The sequence below is a fragment of the Polyodon spathula genome, chromosome 1 (assembly GCF_017654505.1).
Source record: "Polyodon spathula isolate WHYD16114869_AA chromosome 1, ASM1765450v1, whole genome shotgun sequence".
Classification (NCBI taxonomy): Eukaryota; Metazoa; Chordata; class Actinopteri; order Acipenseriformes; family Polyodontidae; genus Polyodon; species Polyodon spathula.
Window position 1 is genome coordinate 68,296,532 of NC_054534.1, and position 23,838 is coordinate 68,320,369.

General features: G+C 39.5%; 1 protein-coding gene across 4 annotated transcripts in view; it reads left to right on the top strand.

Annotated features, from left to right (window-relative positions):
- Positions 1–10,643, top strand: part of LOC121321464 (arfaptin-1-like) — a 42,284-nt gene extending 31,641 nt beyond the window's left edge. For all 4 annotated transcript variants that reach the window (XM_041260454.1, XM_041260430.1, XM_041260445.1 and 1 more), the window contains 5 exons: positions 1,021–1,133; positions 1,499–1,720; positions 9,235–9,392; positions 9,725–9,899; positions 10,318–10,643. In XM_041260454.1, coding sequence (XP_041116388.1) covers positions 1,021–1,133; positions 1,499–1,720; positions 9,235–9,392; positions 9,725–9,899; positions 10,318–10,473 — 824 coding nt within the window. In that variant the 3' untranslated portion in view covers positions 10,474–10,643. The remainder of the gene's footprint in view (positions 1–1,020; positions 1,134–1,498; positions 1,721–9,234; positions 9,393–9,724; positions 9,900–10,317) is intronic.
- Positions 10,644–23,838: the final 13,195 nt, after the last annotated feature.

A 23,838-nucleotide genomic window follows, 5' to 3' on the forward strand; every position in this document is an offset into this window, starting at 1 on the left:
AAACTATAACTTAATCTAAACTCTTCAGATTGCAGGAAACACTGCTTCATCACGACTTGCATTTCAATCTCCTCTTCAGTCTACTGACTGCTCTATCAAGAAACTTTGCTTTTCTAAAATGTTTTTTCCTTGGGGCAAGGCGACAAATGTATGTGGTATCAGCTTGTGCACAGTGGTGTGCTGCAGTCTTGAAAAGAGGAAACAATCACAAATATGTGCTTTTCTGACAGCTAGGTTAATATGCTCTGTATGCAAAATAAAATATATATATATATAACCTTGCAGGACACCGGTGGTGTTGCTTATTTCAGTGTGGAGGTCACAGACTAGATCACAGTACTGTACATTTATTTTGGGACATAATCTACACTGTAGGAGCAGTATTCTGCTAATGCCTTTTGGTTTTTAAAATTGCTTGGCTTGAGCATCTTTGCGTTTTATATTAAGATGTTGCACAGGTTTTCATCATACCTCTTTCAGGTCTGCTTGCTTTACTGACAATTTTTGCCGGTGCTTAGGCATGACAGCAACAACAGTGGCAATCAAATATCTCCTTTCAACTGAGAAACTTTCAAGTCTTTCTTTCCTAGATTTCCATCCTGCAGAAAAAACGCAGTGTCAATCTAACAGTGTTCTTCATAATGAGCCAAGTTTTCTATGACATTTGAATAACACTAATTTTGTGTTTTACCTTTTTCTGCCTTACACTTGATACTTTGGGTGTAAAAAATGTTTGTGGTGTGGTGGAAAGTAGTAAGGCTGTAGAGTGTTTTTTTTTTTTTTTTTTTTTTTTTTTTTACAATAACTCCACATATTGTATAAAATTGTATTCCAGGAAATGCTGGGGTGTTTGATCTGCCTTGCACAGATAAGGGGGAGCTAACCTGTTTTCTGCAGGACTGTGTCCCACATTTCTGTCACGCCATTCTCAGTTCAAACATGTACAGTCAAAGGGAAAACACATTGAAGAATCGACGTCTGTAGTTTATTAAAGGTACTTTTTTTTTTTTGTCATTCTAGACATGATGAAAGTTGAACCTATGAGTGGACCAGTAGTTCTTTCAGATGACCTTAAGAATCCTGCAATGGAGAAGCTAGAGCTTGTGAGAAAATGGAGTATCAACACATACAAAGTAGGTGAAAACTCCCTCCTGTGAAAATACATACAGATCTCAATACCCAGCCTGTTCTACAGTTTACATACAGTATACATTACAGAAGCTGGCTTGGATTGCATTACCAGACAGCAATACAGTTGAAGTGAAACAAGGCTGCTGGTTTTAAACGCGCCCCCCCCCCCCCCCCCCTGCCTCCCCAACGGAGGGGAACCCCTTGTTGAGGAGTTACCTAAGGTAAACTGAAACTGAGGAGAGGTAATAAAAAGTGGTACAGGGGAATAAGTTCAACTCAGATATTCAGTTTTATAGCTAGGATTCAAACACAGCTGTTTTGCTCTGCCTACTTTAACCGATATGTGTCCATTTTTGATCTTCTACAGTGCACAAGACAGATCCTGTCGGAGAGGTTGGGGCGAGGTTCTAGAACTGTGGACTTGGAGCTGGAGGCCCAGATAGAAATTCTGCGCGACAACAAGAGGAAGTACGAGTATGTGGTGAAACTGGCACAGACACTGGGATCACAGCTCTACCAGATGGTGCAGACCCAGAGGCAGCTCGGAGATGCTTTTGCAGACCTCAGTTTAAAATCGCTCGAGCTCCACGTAAGTTTGTGCTTATAACAAAGGCTATGATTTTGTCACGGAAATCGTGAATTTGAACAAAAGTCTGTGAAATCTTGGAAACAGATGTACAGTGACTTTCAAAAGTATTCACCCCCCTTGGACTTTTCCACATTTGTATTGTGTTACAACATGGAATCAGAATGGATTTAATTAGGAGTTTTGCCACTGATCAACACAAAAAAGCCCATAATGTCAAAGTGAAAAATAAAATCTACAAATTGTTCTAAATTAATTACAAATATAAAACAGAAAATAATTGATTGCATAAGTATTCACCCCCATTTGAGTCAATATTTGGTAGAGGCACATTTGGCAGCAATTACAGCCATGAGTCTATCTGGATAAGTCTCTACCAGCTTTGCACATCTGGACACTGCAATTTTTGCCCATTCTTCTTTGCAAAATTGCTCAAGCTCCATCAAGTTGTATGGGGACCTTTGGTGAACAGCAATTTTCAACTCTTTTCACATATTCAATTGGATTGAGGTCTGGGCTTTGACTGGGCTACTCCAGGACATTGACCTTTTTGTTTTTAAGTCACTCCAGTGTGGCTTTAGCCGTATGTTTGGGGTCATTGTCCTGCTGAAAGATGAATCTTCTCCCAAGTCCCAGGTCTCTTGCAGACTTCAGCAGGTTTTCCTCCAGGATTTCTCTGTACATTGCTGCATCCATTTTGCCCTCTATCTTCACAAGCTTTCCAGACCCTGACGCAGAGAAGCATCCCCATAGCGTGATGCTGCCACCACCGTGCTTCACGGTAGGGATGGTGTTCTCAGGATGATGTGAGGTGTTAGGCTTACGCCAAGCATATCGCTTAGCGTTGAGGCCAAAAAGCTCTATTTTGGTCTCATCAGACCATAGAATCTTCTTCCACTTGGTCTCAGAGTTTCACACATGCCTTGTGGCAAACTCAAGCCGAGATTTGATGTGAGTTTTTTTTCAACAATGGCTTTCTTTTTGCCCCTCTCCCATAAATGCCAGTTTTGTGAAGCACCCAGGCTATTGTTGCCGTATGCACAGTGTCTCCCAGCTCAGCTGTGGAAGACTGTAACTCCTTTAGAGTTTCCATAGGCCTCTTGGTGGCCTCCCTGACTAGTGCCCTTCTCGCCCAGATGCTCAGTTTTTGAGGACGGCCTGTTCTAGACAGATTCACAGTTGTGCCATATTCTCTCCATTTCTTAATAATGGACTTTACTATGCTCCAGGAGATATTCAATGCCTTGCCTGTTCTTATATCCTACCCCTGATTGGTGCTTTTGAAGAACATTATTCCGGATTTGCTCTGAATGTTCTTTCGTCTTCATGATGTAGTTTTTATGTTGTTGGAATTGCTTCAAAGAGGTTGGATGCATTTTCTTGTTAAACTGCAGCTACGGCAAATGCAGAGGGTACAAATCACTTGTAACTATTCGCTTTATCTGGGTGTTTCAATAAAGTCAGAATTGTGTAAAATGTTCTCAATTGTTTTCTGCATAAAATTACACACATTTTGGCTATTTTGGCGATGCCCCGTTTCTTGGACATGGTGTTGCCTGTGTGATTTGACTTTTCAACTTTTTTTTTTTTTTTTTTTTTTGTTAATGGGGCAGTGCTCTGTAGGCTACTCAGAAACAACCAATTTAAAAGAATATACACTGTTTAATTTTGAACACTGTAATAAAAACAATAATTTCACTTGCTGATATTATATGTACATTTATGCTGGACACGCACAGAGAAACAGTTTATTTCAGACGCAGTCTGTTTAACTCCCCGGCCGGTGTGAAAGCCTGCATCCATAGTAATCTTTAAAAAAAAGAATAAGTTACATTGGTGTGAAAAGACCTTTAAAGGTTTTGTACTCTAAAGTAACAGTTAAACATGTCAGCAGTCAAACGCAATAGTCTTCATATCATTGATGTATTTGATGTACTATTTAAACACACTTGTGTATGTTGATGTAGTTAAAGCTACATTATTTGGTGACCTTTCTGTGAATTCTTGTTTTTTTTTTTTTTTTTTTTTTGCGCAACTCACCTGTGTACTACAATCAGCACAAAATAACATTGGGTGAGTTTGTCATAAGAGTTAGGGTTTGCTCCTTTGCCAGATGGTATTTTACTGTTTCAGTTTTTAAAGTATTGTACTTATTTATTTGAAACACCGCGCCAAAAGTGAAACGTTTGCAAAGATTTATCATTCACTTAAAGTATTTTATGCCCAATTTGAGACCTTTACAATACAAATAGAAACCACCGAAACAAAAATGGGGAAGTAACTGGGTCAATTTCAGAATGACACCAAACCAATGAAGGAGATGCCACGTGTAACAAACACAGTGAGACTAAGAAATAAGTGTCTTTTTACATAATGCGGAGCCTGTGCGCGCAAATCCATCACTTTGTACATGAAAAAGTTGCCTTCTCAACAGCTGCAGCTCAACTGAGCTTCAACAAGGCACCATTCCCACAACTCCTGCACCTGGGAAACAAAGAACCAGTGAAATGAAAGTTCCTTTGGCCATGCTACCAATAATAAGACACTGATGTAACAACAGATCATTGTAAACTGGAAGGACACAAAATAGTTCCCATTTAAACTGAAAAAAATAACAGGGAAAAAAAAAACACATAGAGCAACTCGGTAGAAGTGTTGTATAAGTCTAAATATGCCATGGACCAACTAGAAATATCAGATTTATTTTTACTTGTTGGCCTGACCTCTTTGAAGGTGGAGAGGTCAAGGCTAACTCATAAAATACATCGGTATTTTTAGTTGGGTAGTGGCACGTTCTTGCTCTAAAATGTAAAAATAATTGGGAAGATCTGTTTACATTTGTGGATGTTATTAAACATGTATTTTAAACTTGTGTTAGTAAATACCTACCAGTTGAGGATTTGTGTTTTTTATGTTGTTGGAATTGTTTCAAAGAGGTTGGATGCATTTTCTTGTTAAACTGCAGCTACTGCAAATGCAGAGGGTACAAATCACTTGTAACTATTCGCTTTATCTGGGTGTTTCAATAAAGTCAGAATTGTGTAAAATGTTCTCAATTGTTTTCTGCATAAAATTACTCACATTTTGGCTAAGGCTTCATTTGATGTCTGCAGGCAGGAAGTGCAACTCCAGTAATGACTTGTTTTTGGCAAAGTGACTTTCAAATTTGGCTTCACACATTATTTTTTCACGGTTAATTTGCTTGATTATGTAACTTTATTCCTCAAGTTAGATGACTGATTTGTATGAGGACGATGTGGAGCATACCTTCTGTACCTGCTGTGTGGTTGGATGGAAGCCTTCAGGCTTCTAAAACAATTTTCTAAAAGCAGGAGTTGGTGGATTACACTATGTAACACAATTTTTGTTCCTGGGTAGTAAGTGTTATTTCCTAATTGCTTATGCCTCAAAAGTAAAGAAAATGGCTATTATTCCCCACAAACTTTGCTTTTGTGACCAGGACAGTGATATTTCAAAATATCACTATGTCCAATGGGACAATGGGCAAATGTGTGTATTTTCGTTCACATAAAGTCAGAAAAAAACAACATATGAATCCAGTATAATCGTAAATCTCGAAAAACTACTCACTTCTAAATCTTTTGTAGTCATTTTTGTATTACTTTAGTAGAAATACATGTTAATTTGGATTCATATGTTGTTTTTTTCTGACTTTATGTGAACGAAAAGACACACATTTGCCCGTTTTCCCACTGGAAATAGTGATATTTTGAAATATCACTATCCTGGTCACAAAAGCAAAGTCTGTGGGGAATAATAGCCATTTTCTATACTTTTGAGGCATAAGCAATTAGGAAATAACACTTACTACCCAGGAACAAAAAAAAAAAAGTGTTACACTGTGTTATACTATGTGTTCTCTTTTTAATTATGAACTAGTATCTACCTATGCATGAGTCCTTTATTTATTTCTTACTAATCTTGACAATCCCTTTTCTTTGGCTTGTGTTTTTTTATTTTTTTAACCAGTGAGAATAATTGCTGCTTTGTGAATATCACTGTAATCCACAGCATCTTTTTCTTGTTTCTCAGCCTGCAGTCGAGGTCTCCTGCGATGTGTGAAGCATGCTGTGCCTCCTCACCCATCTCATGTAACTGCTGACCTTGCCAAGGCCTTGTTAGCAACATTGACAGGAAATGTTACAGAAATAGTGGATTAGCGAGTTAGTGGCTATTGTTTTAATTCTGCAGCAGTTGGTGGACAGCAGGACATAGTGGACATAAGGACAATATCACTCACTTCCATGCATACAGGGACACGCAACCCGCGGCCCATTTGTCGCCTGACTGCGGCCCAGTGTATTCATTCCATTTCACTTATGAATATATCGTAAACATTTTGTAAAACTGTGTTGACTTGCTTTTTCTAATGTTTTGCATAAAAAGTAGCACACCATTTGAATTAATACTGCGGAGGGTAATTGCATCTCATCAACTTAAGTCTCCAACTAATTTCACGAGTGTTCCTCTCCTTTCTCAAATACACAAACCGGTTGCATTGAAAGAACCCATTCCCAACACAGGAGTCTTGTTGCTAGGGACGTGACATCACTGCCCTGTGTCTTTTGCTACATTGCTGCCTGCTACAGCTGAACATCTTGTCGGCTAAAATAAAAAACGCTTCAGCAAGTAGATATTTAATTTGCTTCGTGTTATTATGCAATGCGTGTGTATATGATAACAGCACGATATTGTTGGTTTGTTTTTAATTGTTTGGTTGCACACATTTGCTCTATGACAATTCAGAGTTACAAACAGACCTGCAGAAAGGATCTGTTCTTGGTTCTAATGATGCTCCTTACAGATTTGCATTCAATACACATGGACAGCACCCTTTCTGGTGCATGGTTCATGGTGGTAAAAAGCATTTAGATTATAAATCTTCTTTTTATAGCTGACACCAATGTTATATCAATATGCTACTCCATGTTTATTGTTCCGTCTTTTAAATAGTTTTTTCAGTCTCCATTTGATAGGAACCTAAAGTTGTTTTAGAGTATTTCTTAAATCAGTTGAGATTGTTTCCAGAAATTATCATCTTATTGACCTTTTCTTAGCTTTTAAAATATGAAACATGAAATGTAATACATTACATTTGTACATATTGCATTATCCTTGACAGTTATTGTGCTATGCCTCTCTTGAAAGGAATACATCCTGTTGTCATTTTTTATGAAATGTTCTGATTGCATTAGATATTTATTGCATTTCAGCAGGGTTCATGTTTGAAATGACAGTTTGTGAAACGTTTGTGTTAGTGTTTAGAAGAAAATCTTTTGTGCAATGCTGTTGGAACCACTTCTTAATTAAAGACACACATTATTCTCTCAGTGAAAGCTGCATTTAAAGATGTACCAAATATCTGTTCTAACTTGTTCATTTGACAGCTGAGAGTAAACCGTGACAGTTTTATTATTGTGCATCAAACTCGTATTTAAAAACAAAAAAACCTCAAACATTCTTTAAATAACTTGTGCTTTCCAAATAGGGCCCATTATTGCAGTTCTAACTTTTTGGGGTTTTTTTGAAAGAAAAAAAAAAATACTGTTAGAATTCGTAGGTCTCATGTGCATTCTCAAGTTAACATTGATTTTGTCCTTTTTAAAAAAAAAAAAAAAAAGGAAATCGCAATATCAGCTCTCTTAATGTAACATGGTGCTTTGTCTTGCATTGACAATACAGGCATGGGAGTATGTATTTAAAATTGAAAGTGCTGAGAATCTGGGGTAGTCTAACACTCTATGGAAACATCCAAATGCAAACTGTACAATTCAGGTGTTGCTGGCAGATGGATTCTTTCAAGGCAGGTGTAAAATTAAGAGCAGCAGTTGGAGGTAAACGTATTCTTTATTTGACACTAAAGAATAGCACTCTTAATATATTTTATTTTAAACAATTGATGCTAAATTAATTGCTAAATTAATTGATCATTATCCTTAGATGTTTCTATTTTATCCAGAGGACCAACATTCAAGGCCAGCCATTAGGAAATCAAAGGTTGTCTCTAAACTGTCCCATGCAGCAGATGGCTCCAGCCATTTTAACAATGCGTATACCTGTATATTTTCCTCTTATAAAATGGGTTTGGAGATCTGTGTCCTGATTGGCCGATAGGCATTCCAAGCCATTGAATTATTACAGTACAACCAGCGGGTAAAAAAAATGTCCCAGCAACTAAGACTTTTTACAAACCGATATTACTGCGTCGAGCGATTTAAGAATGTTTACAAAAAATAATTCTGAATTGGCTGCCATTTTTTTCTCCAATAAAAACTAAATAATAATACAATGTCAGACTTCCTCCATGTAAATTTGGACTTGTTTGTTGACTCCAATTTCACACATTCCTGGAGGATTTAGACCGCAACAGTTTGGTAACGGAAATGACAGTCATAATTTAAATAAATAAATAAATAAATAAGAGCAGCAGAATACTAAAAAAAGTAACCGCTTGGGCTGTGTCAGTTTTTAATGATTATCAGCACAAACAAAAAATACTATGGACTGGAAAACTGCACCTAAGACTGATATAAACACTGTTTTAAGAAGTTTCTTTGCTGAAGTGAGAACATCAGATGGCACAAAAACGTGCCACTAAAGTTCAACTGCTATCCAATCTTCTCTGGACGCTAGAGAAATGATGACAGTCACTGGACACAAAAATGAAGGTAGTTTAAAAAGCTATTTGGCACCAGCTGAGAGACAGGAAGTCCTGGAGTTACATCCTGTCTGGAGTACTGTCATTTTGTAAACAAAAGGCATAAACAAACTCCCCTACTCACCAAACAGTGCCACCTACAGCACAGTCTGTCCAACTGTGTAACCAGCCGTTTAATTTAGAAAACTACACTCCCTGGTAGTCAACTTCATTAATTACTCAAAAAAATGTATATAATTAATATAATTTGAGACAAATACTGAAAATATTCTGATAATATATTTCATTTAGTTGAATTTAATTCATTCATTATTTTAAAAAAATTGTTTACCTATTAAATTCATTGGAATTATTGCATTTATTGGAACTATTTTTCCTAGCTTAGCAGTATATTTAGGAAAAAATAAACCTATATTCATTTTTAAATAAAAATGTGTCTATAGCTGTCTTTTTCTCAAAACTAGTAACCCATTTTATAAGTGCAATAAGACACTCCAGGGTGTTGGTTGTGCTAGAATAACCGCTCTTCCAGGGGCTAAAGGCTGCACCCCTGGGCATGCGGTTATTCTAGCACAACCAACACCCTGGAGTGCCTTAGTGCTTACATCTTGTACTTGACGTGTTTATTTTGTTGCCTTTTTCTTTCATTAACCCTTTATCTGTTAGTCATGTGGTAAATGTTAACCAGTGGACCCATGTTCATAATTTGAAAGGGTGTTTTTTTTTTTTTAAATATAGCTCTGCATGTTTTCCTTTATTAGATGTACCACAGGTCAGTTTTTAAAGATGACTTCTGTCTGCATACAGCCATTGATTCATTCATTGTTCTGTATTTCAGGAGGAGTTTGGCTTCAATGCAGAGACCCAAAAACTTCTGTCCAAAAATGGTGAGACGCTTCTGGGGGCCATTAACTTTTTCATTTGTAGTGTGAAGACCTTGGTAGACAAAACCATTGAAGATACCATGGTCAACATCAAACAGTATGAAAATGCCAGGTATGCTATTCAACATGAGCTTCCTCCCTGAGCTCAGGGAACAAACATCTGTCTTCCCCTGAACAGTCCCTGCTATTCTGTCGTGACCCTTGTTTTACAGTGATTTTATGGTACGTTCACTGAGGACTTAGTTGAGCCCACCGAACTAAATTCACATTTACACTTGCTGACAAAAAAAAATGGAGATCTTGTGACCAGGCTAGAGATTTTTTGTATTTCTTACATTGTCATACAAGTTTGAAATGTAAAATTGCCGTAATTGCCTTGGTTATAAAATATAATGAATGCTGTAAAAAAAATATTTAAACTGATTTTGTCCTCGGTTCTTACAGAATAGAGTATGATGCATACCGTACAGATTTGGAGGAGCTTAATCTTGGACCTCGGGATGCCACTACAATTCCAAAGATTGAACAATCCCAGTGTGCATTCCAGGCATACAGAGAGAAATATGAAAAAATGCGCAATGATGTTTCTATTAAACTGAAATTTCTGGAAGAAAACAAGGTAAGTAAACCAGGAAAAAAAGAAAAAAAGTTTAGTGCCAGCAGTGTTTTTTATACTGGCTTTAATCAGCTTTCTGTGTCTTCTTGTACTATTTAAATGTCCATCAATATTGTTACTCCAAAAATATGTTACTGATGTTTTGTAGATATGACAGTCTTTTAGTCCAAAGAATAATCTTTGCCCTATCTGCATACAGCTCCTTTAATTGTGCCCTGAAGGCCACACTGCAATTTCCATTCAAGCAGTAAAGAGGATTCCTCAGCGTAACTCTTCTCCATAAACAATAATTTCAGGAAGTTTTCTTATATACAGCCGTTTGCATCAGGGACATATTATAGACTTATGTTCAGTTATTTGCCCCATTAGCAGTAGGTATGTTGGCTGATTTGTAATTCTTTCTTCTTATTCCCTCTCCCAGGTAAAAGTATTGCACAATCAGCTGGTTCTCTTCCATAATGCTATTGCAGCTTACTACGCGGGGAACCAGAAGCAGCTTGAACAGACCCTCAAACAGTTCCACATCAAGTTGAAAACTCCTGGAGCAGACAACCCATCCTGGCTAGAAGAGCAATAATCACACTAGAAACCACATTGATGACCAGCTAATCTATTGATCAGATCAGTAAAGATAGAGGGGGAGGGTAGGCTTTGAAAATGTAGGGATGGGAGGGATAATTTAACAAAAAAAAAAATACATGTTTTTCCTTTTTTTCTTCTCTGTTTTTTTTTTTTTTTTAGAATCGTAACATTTAAAACATAAAATATTTATCAAATAAAATAATTTTTTGTGAATTTTGAAACTTAATTTATATTCCTGCCCCCCTCCCCTCCCCTCCCCCATTTTATATGTGGGGTAATTATGAAACCATCTAGGGATGTTTTGCACTGAAATGTATTCCTTTTGTGATTTTGCCTTTTTTTGATTTAAACTGTCTTTTGTTCAGATGTTGAAAGCTTGCTCTAGGATTAATGTTGGTGTCTGAAATTAAATTTGTATATTAAACGTGTTACAAAACAAAGGCAGAGGAATACGAAAACATCTTCATTCAGCTCCCATTCTGCCTCATTGGCTGCTGGACATGCAAACCGCACTCCAGATAGCAGCACACACTTTTAAGTATGTTGAACTCACTACAAAAAAGTCATTTGCAGTGTCTCAACTCATTCAGTGATCAGTTGTCTGGGGGGGGGGGGGGGGGGGGGGGGGGGGGGGGTGGGTTTTTTTTTTTAGGTTTTTTGGGTTTTGGGGGGGGGGGGGGGGGGGGGGGGGGGGTTGGGTTGGGTTGTGGGTTGTTGTTTTCTGAGCACCAAATTGAACACCAGTTATATTTTATAACTATAAAATGAAAAGATGGACAAGCCTTAACATGCAACTCTGTGCCTTTTTATAAATAACTTCACTTTCATCCATCACTGGCAAGATAAACAGAGATTTGAACTGCCACATGTTCTTGCAATATAAGGCTATGGCCAAAAGTTTTGCATCACCCTATGGAACTGAGTCATTTTGCTTCATAAAGTCGAATGAAACCTGCTGAATAATATTACATTAGCATATTGAATTACATACCGCTTTGTAGTTTTCCATCTACTTAATGAAAAACTGACAATTTAAAAAATCTGACATGAAATACTGTACTACTATTATGATTTCCAGTGGACTTTTGCGATATTACATAAAATATAATATATATAATATTATATATATAATTTAATATATATATATATATATATATACTCTATGACTGAGAATGAGTCTCGGTCCTAGAATTCTAGGTGATGCAAACCTTTTGGCCATAGCTGCATACCCATGAGTGAAACAGAAAAGGGGCACTACATTTATGGGTATTGTTTTAACACATTAGGTAAATTTAGGTTCTCTGGATAGTGGACCAAAAAAGCAGCAGATAACATATTAGTGCTTAATTGTAAAACCCCTTTTGTATTCGCTGCCTCTTAAATACATTGGGCCCTATTCACTAAATGTGTTTTAAGGAATATTTTGTTGTCAGTCAGCGCTTTTATTAATGTTTTCATAGCATTCACTTAGGTTAAACAGTGCTTCGAAAAAATGGAATAAACATATAATCGCCTCGTTAACAGTTTAAAATGGTTTTGTGAACTGCAGACTTGTTAGCTTTGTCATATACTTTTGAATGTTATATTTACAATTTTATTTTATCTTTACTAACCAAACTTTAAATAAATGTGTTTGTAATTTTTTCCATTTTTATGTTGGTTAAACGTATCCAATCTCTGGTATTTTTCTCATTCCATTACTGGCAGTGTGGCTGTGTAATTCTGAACTGTACAAAGCTGTTGAGTACAATACAGGCTTCTGAATGTTGTGTAACTTCAAATATAATAAAACCTAAATTTCCCTTGGTAGTTGGGTCTGTCAAGTATCTGTGTGTGTGTGTGTGTTGTGTTTTTTTTAGTTTTTTTTTTTTTTTTTAAAGAAACAAATACAGTGGTGTTCAGTTGGTTGTAGTTTTCCTGCTGCGTGTATGTATCCCCACAAAAGTTGTTTTGGTTTTTACTCTAAGCTATAATGTAACAGACATATTCAACCTGTGAAATCAAAGAGCTTTAAGTTGTGCTTTTGTTATCCAGAGATATGTCAACAGTTTACCATACCCTTGAATATAAAGTGCACACAGTGCATTGTGCATATCATTGTGCAGTTAATTTAACATTCTTGAACTAACTCCAGTCACCTGTATGAAACAAGTCTGGTATGAGTGCTTTCTCACCCAGCCTCACACTTCAACATTCCATCCATTTGCAGTACCATATTGTTAATCATCATCATCACTGCCGTTTTGCTTTCACATTCTTAAATCAAGCAATGATACTTGCAGTCTTAGCAGTGTCTGAGGAAGATCTTTTTGTGAACTAATTCTGTATTTTGATCATATTTTGAAGGCCACTTTCAACGACACAGAATTGTAAACTTGGTTGCTTTTCTGGAAGGAGAAACCGCTCATAACCAATACGTCATCAGCAAGCGCTGAAAGCTCTGTGTACTATTCATTCTTGTCGCTTCTGTTTGTTTCAGCTGATCAGTCAAGCGCTGGGAGGCCGAAACGTGAGTTGACCGCTTAGAGCCTGGAGGAAGGGCTGCCCTCAGCCACGGATTTCCTGAGGTTTCCCCCTAAAAAAAAAAAAAAAATATATGTGAGTGGGGGGGGGGGGGTATCCTTACCTGAGTGCTGAGCGGTTCGTATTTAGTAGTTCTGCGGGGTGCATGGTCGGGTTGGCTGGGCTGTCCCGGTGCAGTCATGCTCTGGGGGATGGGCCGTGTCTCAGCTGCTGATTTTCATTAAATTCTATATTTGGGGGTTAGGTGGCAGTGCCACTATGGAGAGCGTTACATATTTTTCATCATTCATGGTTTGGCAACCTTCTCTTTTCAGGGGGAGGTGGCGACAGCTACTTCTTATCTGCGGCACTGGGATGCATGTGTCTGTTCTTGTTTTTCCAGCCGGCCTCATGCAGGTAGCCGTTGGGCACCCACGGACGAAGCCTCCAGCTAATTTTATCTAGCAATTGTGGGGTGCGTTAATTTATTTATTATTTGCCATTCATGGTTTGGCGGTCTCGTCTTTTGGGGGGAGGTGACTCATAGCCACGTCCTATCTGCGGCATTGGTATGCATGTGTCTGTTCATGTATTTCCAGCCGGCCTAGCGCAGGTAGCCGTCGGGCACCCACGCACGAGACCTCCGGCCAAATTCATATTTCACTCGGGCCCTGAGTGCTCTTCACAGTCATAAATCATCCTCAATTGCAATCGCTATCATCATCATCATTCATTCACTGCCATTCATTTAAGCGGTTTCTCTGTGCTGAATACAAGTTTCAGTGTCTCAGTTTATTAGCAGAGACAAGGGACTGCAGTGGGATAGCCTACTTATTCTCAAAGTACTTTTGTGTAAACAAGTTATTTACAGTATTCAAACTCCATGTGTGTAGACTTGTTTTTAACAACATTGGAAGCTTACTTGTGCAATGTCATGTGACCTGTAGCTATAAATGTAATAATGGATTTTTTAATGGTGTTGCTATACATATTTTATTTACACCTTGCAAAAAATAAATAACTATTCTCTGCTCTAATATAACCTGTATAATTGAAAATTTTAGAAATGCGGTTATTTTTCTGAGTCATCAAACAAAGAAATGCATGTCTCATTATTCACATTCATAAATACCTAAACAGGAATCACTTTGAGTAAAACCAGTACAATGTGCACAAAAACATAACTTAAATCCTAATTTCTGAACAGTGTATCTAAAACGTCTTGCCGTTACCTCTCACGCTGAACTTGCTGACGAATGAGCACAGAGGACAAACGAGAGCCTTGCAGGTTAATTTTTTCGGCACTACTCTGCAACAAATACAGCTTGTATTCAGTTGTCTTGCAATATCTCAACCCCCCCCCCCCCCCCCCCCCCCCCCCCCAAAAAAAAAAATCAGATCTCAGCTGCGCCGCTTAACCAAAAGAAAACTTATGAAAATAAATCTCATCAGCGAAAAACGTTTGATTATTATTTTCCAACAAAACATATTTTAGCATTATTTTAAGACAATTGTGAATGAGCCACCAGATACCATCAATAAATCAATTACCGGTATGTAACAAGATTTATGAGTTTGATTAATAATTTGATTTAGTTAATATTGAAACATATCGAAATACTCAATATTTTAAGTGTTAATAGCTAATTAGTCATACAAACATATTCATCATAGTGTGGCACCTCCACCAGCAGAGGAAGAATGCCTGCTGTTTCCACCTCCACCAGCAGAGGGAGAATGCCTGTTGTCCCCATCTCCACCAGCAGATGAAGAATGTCTGCTGGTTTCGCCCCCTGCAAGTGAGGGAAAGCTGCACCAGTCCCCTGCAAGTGAGGGAAAGCTGCACCAGTCCCCTGCAAGTGAGGGAAAGCTGCACCAGTCCCCTGCAAGTGAGGGAGAACCGCACCAGTCCCCTGCAAGTGAGGGAGAGCCTACACACCACTCCCACCTCCGTCGACCAAGAGGCTAGACGCTGCTCCAAAACGTTCTACTCATGCTTGCAATGGGGGGGAACAGGCAGCTGGTTCTCCGATGCGACTCCGAGGTATTGAGGCTGCCCACTCCACCGCTTCCACCGAGGTGCGAGCAGCAGGCCAGCGGTCCGTCTCGTCGTCCTGACACGGATGAGCAGTCGTACTCGCTCGTCCGTCCGATATCGGCCGGGGTCGCCGCGTTCGGTCAGTCCGAGGTCCGCTTCGCCCTGGAAACCGTTGGGATCCCTATTTTCTCTCTGTATTCGTCAGGGTCCGCTACGCCTCGTGGTCCGTCGGGGTCTGCACCGTAGGAACCCGCCACGGCCGTCAGTATGAAGGCACGCTCCGTAAGCGCCGCTGAGAGCCCTCCACTACCGCCTCAGGGTCGGATAGACCCAACGCCCCCAAGTGGTATTTAAGCAGACGGGACATTACGGTTTCAAGGCTAACTTTCTTGGGCGGGTTACGAAGGTAAGTATGCAGCAGAGACGTCGGGAGGTGATGGCGGGAAAAAATGAAAAGAATTAAAATTAAAAAAAAACTGGAGAACCAGGCCTAGCTGTGGTGCTGAAAAATATAGCGTTACACATCCTCACATTTCGCTGTAATTTTTTCAATTTGTTAACATCCTGAACAACTTTTGGCACTTATAACTTTAAAGTCTGTTTTAAGCTCTTTTCAAAATGTCCACTCGAGTGCCCTGATAGTGTAAGGATTATTGCCCACATTGTCAAACATGTAACACAGCAATAACGACCCATGATGTGGTACAGGACAGAATAGTCAGAACTCTTGATATGCTTTTTTTTTTTTTTTTTTAATTGCTTTACCTCAGTGATTTAGAAGACAGATCTCAAATCCCAGTGCACTAAGAGGGCATTTTGAAAAGGGCTTTGAAACAGATGTATTACATTGTGTTGAAAAAGTATAGGAATAGCACTTTATTCTTATAACATTATCAAGTTATTTTTAGTATGCCAACGAAAGAGCTACCTGCTGAAAATTCTTATAATGGTCTGTATCATTAGAATGGCATTAACCTTTATTTTTCTTTTATTCCTTGCAATCGTGTTAGTGCTATTTGCAGAGTGAGGTCACTAAGCTTGTAGGAGTCTATAGTCTTTTTATGTAAACAAACAACTTTGTTTGCTGTGAAACCATCTCATAGGGGAAAGAGAGTTGTAATCAGTTTCGATTGAAAACCCATCTGCACAATGCATTAAGCAACACAAAACAAGCTTTTTCACAATTTACATTTTAGTATAGTATATATAGTAGAAATGATATGCTTGTTCCTCATGTTCACCTATCGATTTGGGTTCTGATTTTAAGGTTAAACCCCATAAACCCATATCTGTGTATCCAAATGGAAATGTTTAGATTTTACCCAGAGAAAGGAATCATGCTATACATAGTACACAAAAGTCTTGTGTCTGTGCATGGCAGTAAGTGAAAGTTAGGTTATTATCATAACACTGGTTCCCTGAAATAGAAATCTAGTCATTACCTAATGAGTATTTATCCTAAAGACCCTGATAACCTGAATAAGATATATCAAAGCTGCACAGAAGACCCTGTGATGAAGTCGTGCCTGCCCCCAAGGGCATAACTGGACTGCAGACACAGACATCATCATTATTTTTCCTTCAGGCCTACTGCAATCATGGATGCAGTGACCTTGAAGATAAATGGCTACATTTCTATTTCAGGGAACCAGGGTTATGATAATAACCTAATGTTCCCTATCAAGTATGAAACTTAACCATTACCTAATGGGTAGAAATTCCAAAGCGTTGCAAGGCAATATTACAGACGAGCTGGCTTGCCACAAGGTTAAGCAAGGCTACCTTGCAGGTTACCATGAGGAACCCCAGTACAAGTAGTTAGGGCTAAAAAAATTGAGGGAGAACTCGCATCTGTTTTGTTGTAAGGGTTGACCCTGAAGCCACCCTTAACACTCTTGTTCCAAAGCCAGGGTTTTGTGGATCTAGGACATTCAGCCGATAGAACTGCGTAAAAGTATGCAGAAGAGCCCACACTGCTGCATCACAAATGTCCCTGACAGATGTACCCTGGAACAAAGCCCACAAAGTTGCCTTGCCCCTGGTAGAATGGGCAGTGATCTTTTCTGGAGGTGGCAAGTTGGCTCTTAACTGTGTCTGTGATCTATTTAGACAGCTTCTACTTAGACAGGGCTTTACCATGGTACCCCATAACAGGCAAACAATTATTATTCAGACTGCCTCCAACTCTGTGTTCTGTCCACGTAATACGCTAGTGCCCACGCAAGCTACTGCTCCCTGTCAGACTGGAAAGGAGGCGGGTGGGAAGCCTCCAATTCCACAGTCTAGTTGATGTGGATTGCCGAGATGGTTTTGGCAAAAAAGCAGAATTGGTACAAAGCTTCTGCAAAAATTAAGCAGGCTTTCGCAATTGAAAATGCTTGCATTTCACCCACCTGCTTAGTGGATGTGATTGCAAGCAAGAAAGCTGCTTTCAACGATAAGTACTTCAGCTCAGCTGAATGCAGGGGCTCAAAAGGTGACTTCATAAATGCTTCAAGCACTATGTTAAGCCTCCAACTAGGGACACTGTCATTCATAGGTGGTCGAAGCTCCTTTTAAACATTGCTCCACCAGGAAATGAGCTCCTGAGGAGATTAAATAAATTTTGATATGGCAAGCTGAAATGGCTGCCAAATAGACCTCTAGTGTAGAGGGGGATTTACCCTCATCAAATAGGTCCTGTAAAAATTGCAGTATAACTGCTAAGGGACAGGTCATGGGGTCAAAAACACCTGAAAAACACCCTACTTGTGCCCATACTGGGAACGCATGGACACTGCTCTGGCATTCTACAAGGTGTCAAGGACCCTATTAGATAACCCCAGATGGCTCAAATTTTGCCGTTCAGTGTCCAGACTCAAAATGCCAAAATGTCCCCTGCACCTGACTGAGCTGGTCGCAGTGCTTTGGCAAGCTCCACGGCTAGCCACTCAGTGTCAGAACTGAAAACTACTAATAGCACCCCGACCCGGTCCTGCCTGATCTTTTCCAGGCACAGCGGGAGCGTGGCGAGTGGTGGAAAGGTATACAGCAACTGCCTCGGCCACTGGTGTGCCAAGGCATCTATTGCCAGCAGGTCCCCGGCTCCTGTTATGGAGAACCAGAGGGAACAATGGGTCATTTCTTGGGAGGCAAAGAGGTCTAACTGTGCTCTCCCACACCATTGCCACAGTTGCCAGGTTCTCCACATCTGGGTGAAGCCTCCACTCTGGGACACTGGGGAACTTCCTTTGCGAGGAAGTCCACCACCCAGTTTATTACTCAGGGCAGATGTACTGTTTGCAGTGAGAGAAGGTGATTGTGCGCCCAGAGCAACAGTTTGCAGGCTGCTCAGTGGAGACTTGGGGACCCTGAGGTCGCCTTGGTGAGTTATATAAGCCACCATGGTACTGTTGTCCGTCCGGACAAGCACATGTCTCCCTTGAACCTCCAAGGTTAGAAATGCTCCAAAATATTGATATGGAGACCCTGCCACAGGGGGTTCCATACCCCTAGCGCTCCCCTGCCATTCCACACAGAACTTCAGCCAAGGCTGGACGTGTCCGTGGTGAAGACCTCCCTTTTGGTGACGCTGCCCAGTGCTAAGCCTAAGTGTAGGTGAGCAGGCTGTGTCCACCAGGATAGCGCCTGCAGACAGTGCCGAGACACCGTCAGCAAGAGGCTGCGGTTCAATGTGGGCTGAGTTGAGCCAGACTTGGAGAGGGTGCATATGCAAAAGACCCAAAGGAAGGGTCTGGGAAGCTGCTGCCATCAAGCCCAGAAACCTCTGAACTGTCACTACTGTGAGCTTTCTGTTGAGCTGAAAAAGCTTCAGACAAGTGGCTATTCTCTGTACTCTGTCGTCCAACAGAGTAGACAGCATGGACCTGGAGTCCAGGTGCACTCTCAAATAGGAGGCTGTCTGTAAAGGTAAGAGCTGGCTCTTGGCATGATTCACTGACAGGCCCAATTGATGAAGATGGTCTGTGGAGAGTTCCATGTGAGCTACTGCCTGCACTGGAGACTGAGCACAAATGAACCAGTCATCCAGGTAATGGAGTACTCTGATGCCTCTGAGTCTCAGTGGGACCAGAGTAGCCTCTATGTACTTTGAAAAGGCACAGGGAGCTAGCGAGAGGCCGAATGGCAGGAAATGGAACTCGTACACTGTCCCTTGGAAAGCGAACCGCAAGTACCTCCTGTGCCCTGGTCTCATGGAGATATGAAAATAAGCATATTTCAAGTCCTGGCCTTATTGACTGCATGGTCAACATCTTGAACCTTTGTCGACTCAGATACAAGTTGACCTGTCTGAGGTTGAGGATTGATCTGAGGCCACCATCCTGCTTGGGCACCAGGAAGTACCTGAGTAGAAGCCTTCTTTCAAATGAAGAGGATATACTGTGCAAATAGCTCGCTTTTGTAGCAGGGCTGTCACCTCCTGAGACAACACCACCACGCCTTGTGGGTCCATGACTAACGTTGTAGTCACGCCCCGAAAGGGAGGGGACAGTGTTTGAATTGTAGAGCCGGTCTGTACAGTATTGAGCACCTAGGTGTCTTGGTAATGCTTAGGACATAGGCTGCCAGTGCTAAAGATTTAGAATGCTGTAATTATATATGTATTAGATTGGTGGCTACACCACAGTAATAAGGTCACCTCTGTGCTAATGCCTGCAGTGCTGTTGATCAAGCTGTAGTTGACTGCTCATGCTACCCTTCCCTGTTGAACGAGGCTTGCTGCACGGTGGTGGATGGGGAGAAGGAGGTTGATCGACCAAAGTGACAAGACAGACACGTTGTGGGTCTATTCATTTGATCCAAACAATGGCAAATAAAATAAATGCAAGCACTGTTTGGATAATTGAAATAGAGCTAATTCAACCTAAGTGGACTCAACATTTATCAGAGCTATGGTATAATATGTGTAATTGCCTGAATAGCATTATGAGTTTGTAGAGGTACATTGTAGCATGTCTGCCCTATTGAAAACCTATACATACAAATGCTATGTAAAAAAAAATATATATGATTATGAATATACTAAACTGCTGAAGGCAGAAGTCACAGCATTGTAGGTCTATAATTAGATCACATTTTATTTCTGCAGAAACTGCGCAAGACTTTTATAGCAAATCATTTTTTTCTCCTTTAGGATATACACAACTTTATGTGTCTTACTTACTAGTACCATCCAGGGAACCAGGGTGTAACAGGGTCAAAAATGACTGTTCACATTTATTTTACACTTGTATGACATTTTTATAATTTGTTTTATTGATTTGATTAGTGCACGTTTTATGTTGTCTTAACTCTTTTTGATAATTGATTTGTATCACGTTATGTTGGCTTCTCCACTCACTTCCCTATATTTGCCCTGTTGAGCACCTAGTAATTGAAGTATTAGTAGTGGGAACGCACTGCTTGGAGCGTGGAACAATGAGTGAGACAGACTGAAACAGACCTAAATTGAGCATCCCAACAGTAAAGTATTGGGCTGATTGTATGCCGTTGTGTTGAATAATGAGTGCGAACGGCTCGCGTGTGTTTAGCCCATTTGGTAGTTGTTTGGAGTTTAAGAAGTATAAAGAATAGGCAATTCATCACAGAATCCGCTTAAATGAATGGCACTGAATGAATGATGATGATTGCGAAGCGTATAACTGCGAAGGGCGCTCAGTGCCCGATGAGTGTGAAGGGCACTCAGGGCCCCAGTGAAAGATAAATTTGGCTGGAGGTCTCGTCCGTGGGTGCCCGACGGCAACTTGCATGAGGCCAGCTAAAAAAACATGAACAGTTACATGCATCCCAGTGCCGCAGATAAGAAGTGGCTATGGGCCACCTCTCTGCCAAACCATGAATGAATAATAATAATAATATTTAACGCTCTCCACAGTGGCACTCTGCAATTAAACCCCAAATACTGAATTTAATGAAAATCAGCAGCTGAGATACGGCCCATTCCCCAGATCATGACTGCACCGGGAGAGAGAGCCAAGCCTCTCAAACCCGACCACGCACCCCGCAGAACTATATTCGAACCGCTCAGCACTCAGGTAAGGAAACCCCCCCCTACTTACATATTTTTTTTATTTTTGGGGGGAAACCTCAGGAAATCTGTGGCTGAGGGTGCCCTTCCTCCAGGCTCTAAATGGTCCACTCCCGTTTCGGCCTCCCAGCGCTTGACTGAGCAGCCGAAACAAAAAGAAGCGACAAGAAAGAATAACACACAGAGCTTTTATGCACTTGCTGATGATATTTTGATTAGGGCCGGATTCTCCTTACAGAAAAGCAACCAAGTTTACAATATTGTGATGCTGGTTTCTCTCTCGCTCTCTCTGTGTGTTCCCTCCTCTGCACGGACATTGTGTGAGTGTGGTGTGGGTACTTGTTGTTTGGTACCGTGGTATTGTTTTTACTATGACAGTTTTACTGTGTCTTTGAATGTGTATCTCCACTTTATCTGCTGGGTAGCAGCATTATTGCATTTGCACATTAATACATGACCTCATTAATGTGAACCTTGTTACCTGTTCATAAGTGAATGGAATTATTGTCTTATTATACAGGTACTGTTTTAAACCACGTGTTGCTATTGGGAGTTTACAATAAACAAATGACTTTTACAGTGTATATGGTTGATTTTCTTTGGTTTGAGCTGCGTCTGTATGATACACGTGCCGCCAGGGGGCTGTTACAAGTCCACCTATTATTATTATTATTATTATTATTATTATTATTATTTATTTATTTTTTTATTTATTTATGTATTTACTTTTTCTTTCCAGTTTGGACATAATGCTAAAAGCTTGTTCCCTCATGCGTATAGAGATTTTGTTTTTCTTGTTTCTGTTTTGTTCCAAGAAGAAACCAGAAGACGAGAAATATTACATTGCAGCTCACTATGATCCTGGTAATAAATTAACTTGTCAAAAGAAATCTATAAAAACATAAAATAACTAATTGCCAAAGGATTTAAGAACTGCAAGATGTACTAATCGATCAACGGGGAGGCTTAATGCTTTGCTCTAGATGGAGAAAATTCCACTTGAAACAACTGAATGTTGAAAGATACTTTTTTTCGTTTCTGTTGGAATGCTTTGAAGCTTGTAAATATTGAAATAAATATCTTTTCATTTAGCCATTTTTATGAGAAACCACAAACCAGGAAGAACGACAGGACTAGAGGTTCCCTGAACTAATGAACAAGCTTTATTACATTGTTTAGCAAATCAGTGAAGTAAGAGGGCATTTGCCAGTGTGGAAATAATTACAACTTGACGTAGCCTTCAACAGTAAATAAGCAACAAAATCTGATTAATGAAGACAAACTTTTAAAAAATGAGCTTTGTAGAAATATACAGATGTATATAGATCTGCTGTAGGAACTTTAAATACTGAAAACACAAAATTGTACTGAGGTATGATTAAGGGTGTGAAGGTCTAGCCAATACTATTAAAAATAAATAATACATAATGATAAAGTGTTAGTAGAAAAGGAATTAATTTGCCATTCAAATAAGAACATAAGAACATTTACAAAGGAGAGGAAGCCATTCGGCCCATCTTGCTTGTTTGGTTGTTAGTAGCTTATTGATCCCAAAATCTCATCAAGCAGCTTCTTGAAGGATTCCAGGGTGTCGGCTTCAACAACATTACTGGGGAGTTGGTTCCAGACCCTCGCAATTCTCTGTGTAAAAAAAAAGTGCCTCCTATTTTCTGTTCTGAATGCCCCTTGGTCTAATCTCATTTGTGACCCCCTGGTCCTTGTTTCTTTTAACAGGTTGAAAAAGTCCCTTGGGTCAACATTGTCAATACCTTTTAGAATTTACTAATCTACTAATCTACTAACACTTTACCACAGTTACCTTGAACATCCCTTCAACTTCAAGGTACCTTGAAGCATTTTCTTAATCTGACAATGTGACCATTGTTTAGACTGGAAGCAACCAGCCTTCGCTTGTTTGGGTAGGTGCTACACAGTGTTTTTAGTGCGTATTTGCCTGTGGAGCATGTGACTGTGTGCAGTGACAACCTGTTGTGGTGTAGCCCTATTGGTCAGATCTGTGTGTCCTCAAGGACACTCTTGTAAAATGAGATTTTAACATCGTAGAATTGTAGGTTTTACTTTCCCGTTTGAATTGCTTATTTCCAAATAGAAATATGTATGTAGAGTATGAATAATAATAATAATAATAATAATAATAATAATAATAATAATAATAATACATATGATGAAGGATGCGACGCTGTGTAGCAGACTGAAAGTACAAGAAGAATGCTAGCCAGAATGCTAAATAAACAGCATCTTGAACCCCACAGAGTGCCTTGCCTCTAAATTGTCACCAGTAAGGAGGTTTGGTTTACTTTTCTAACTCACTGGAGAATACATGGTTCAACATCAGGTATTGCTAGCTTTAGATGTGAAGGTAATTCACAAAATATATATACAAATATATAATATATATATATATATATATAGATATATATATATATATATATATATATATATCATATATATATATATATATATATATATATATATATATATATATATATATATATATATATATATATATATATATAAATTAGGGTGTGTAATCCCACACCCATGGGTGGTCATAACGTACACTGGGTGATGTTCATAACACCTTGTATTATTATTTTAATGTAAAAATTTCAGGAGACATTACTGTCACGAAGTGTCAAGAACCAAGTCTCTGAAGTCCTCTGTAATAGACGATTAAACATAAAAGTCATAGACAACACTACTGAACAAACACTAAACATAGTTCTTTGTCATCTTGACTTAATAAGGGGAGTAGTCTCCACTTACGGTCA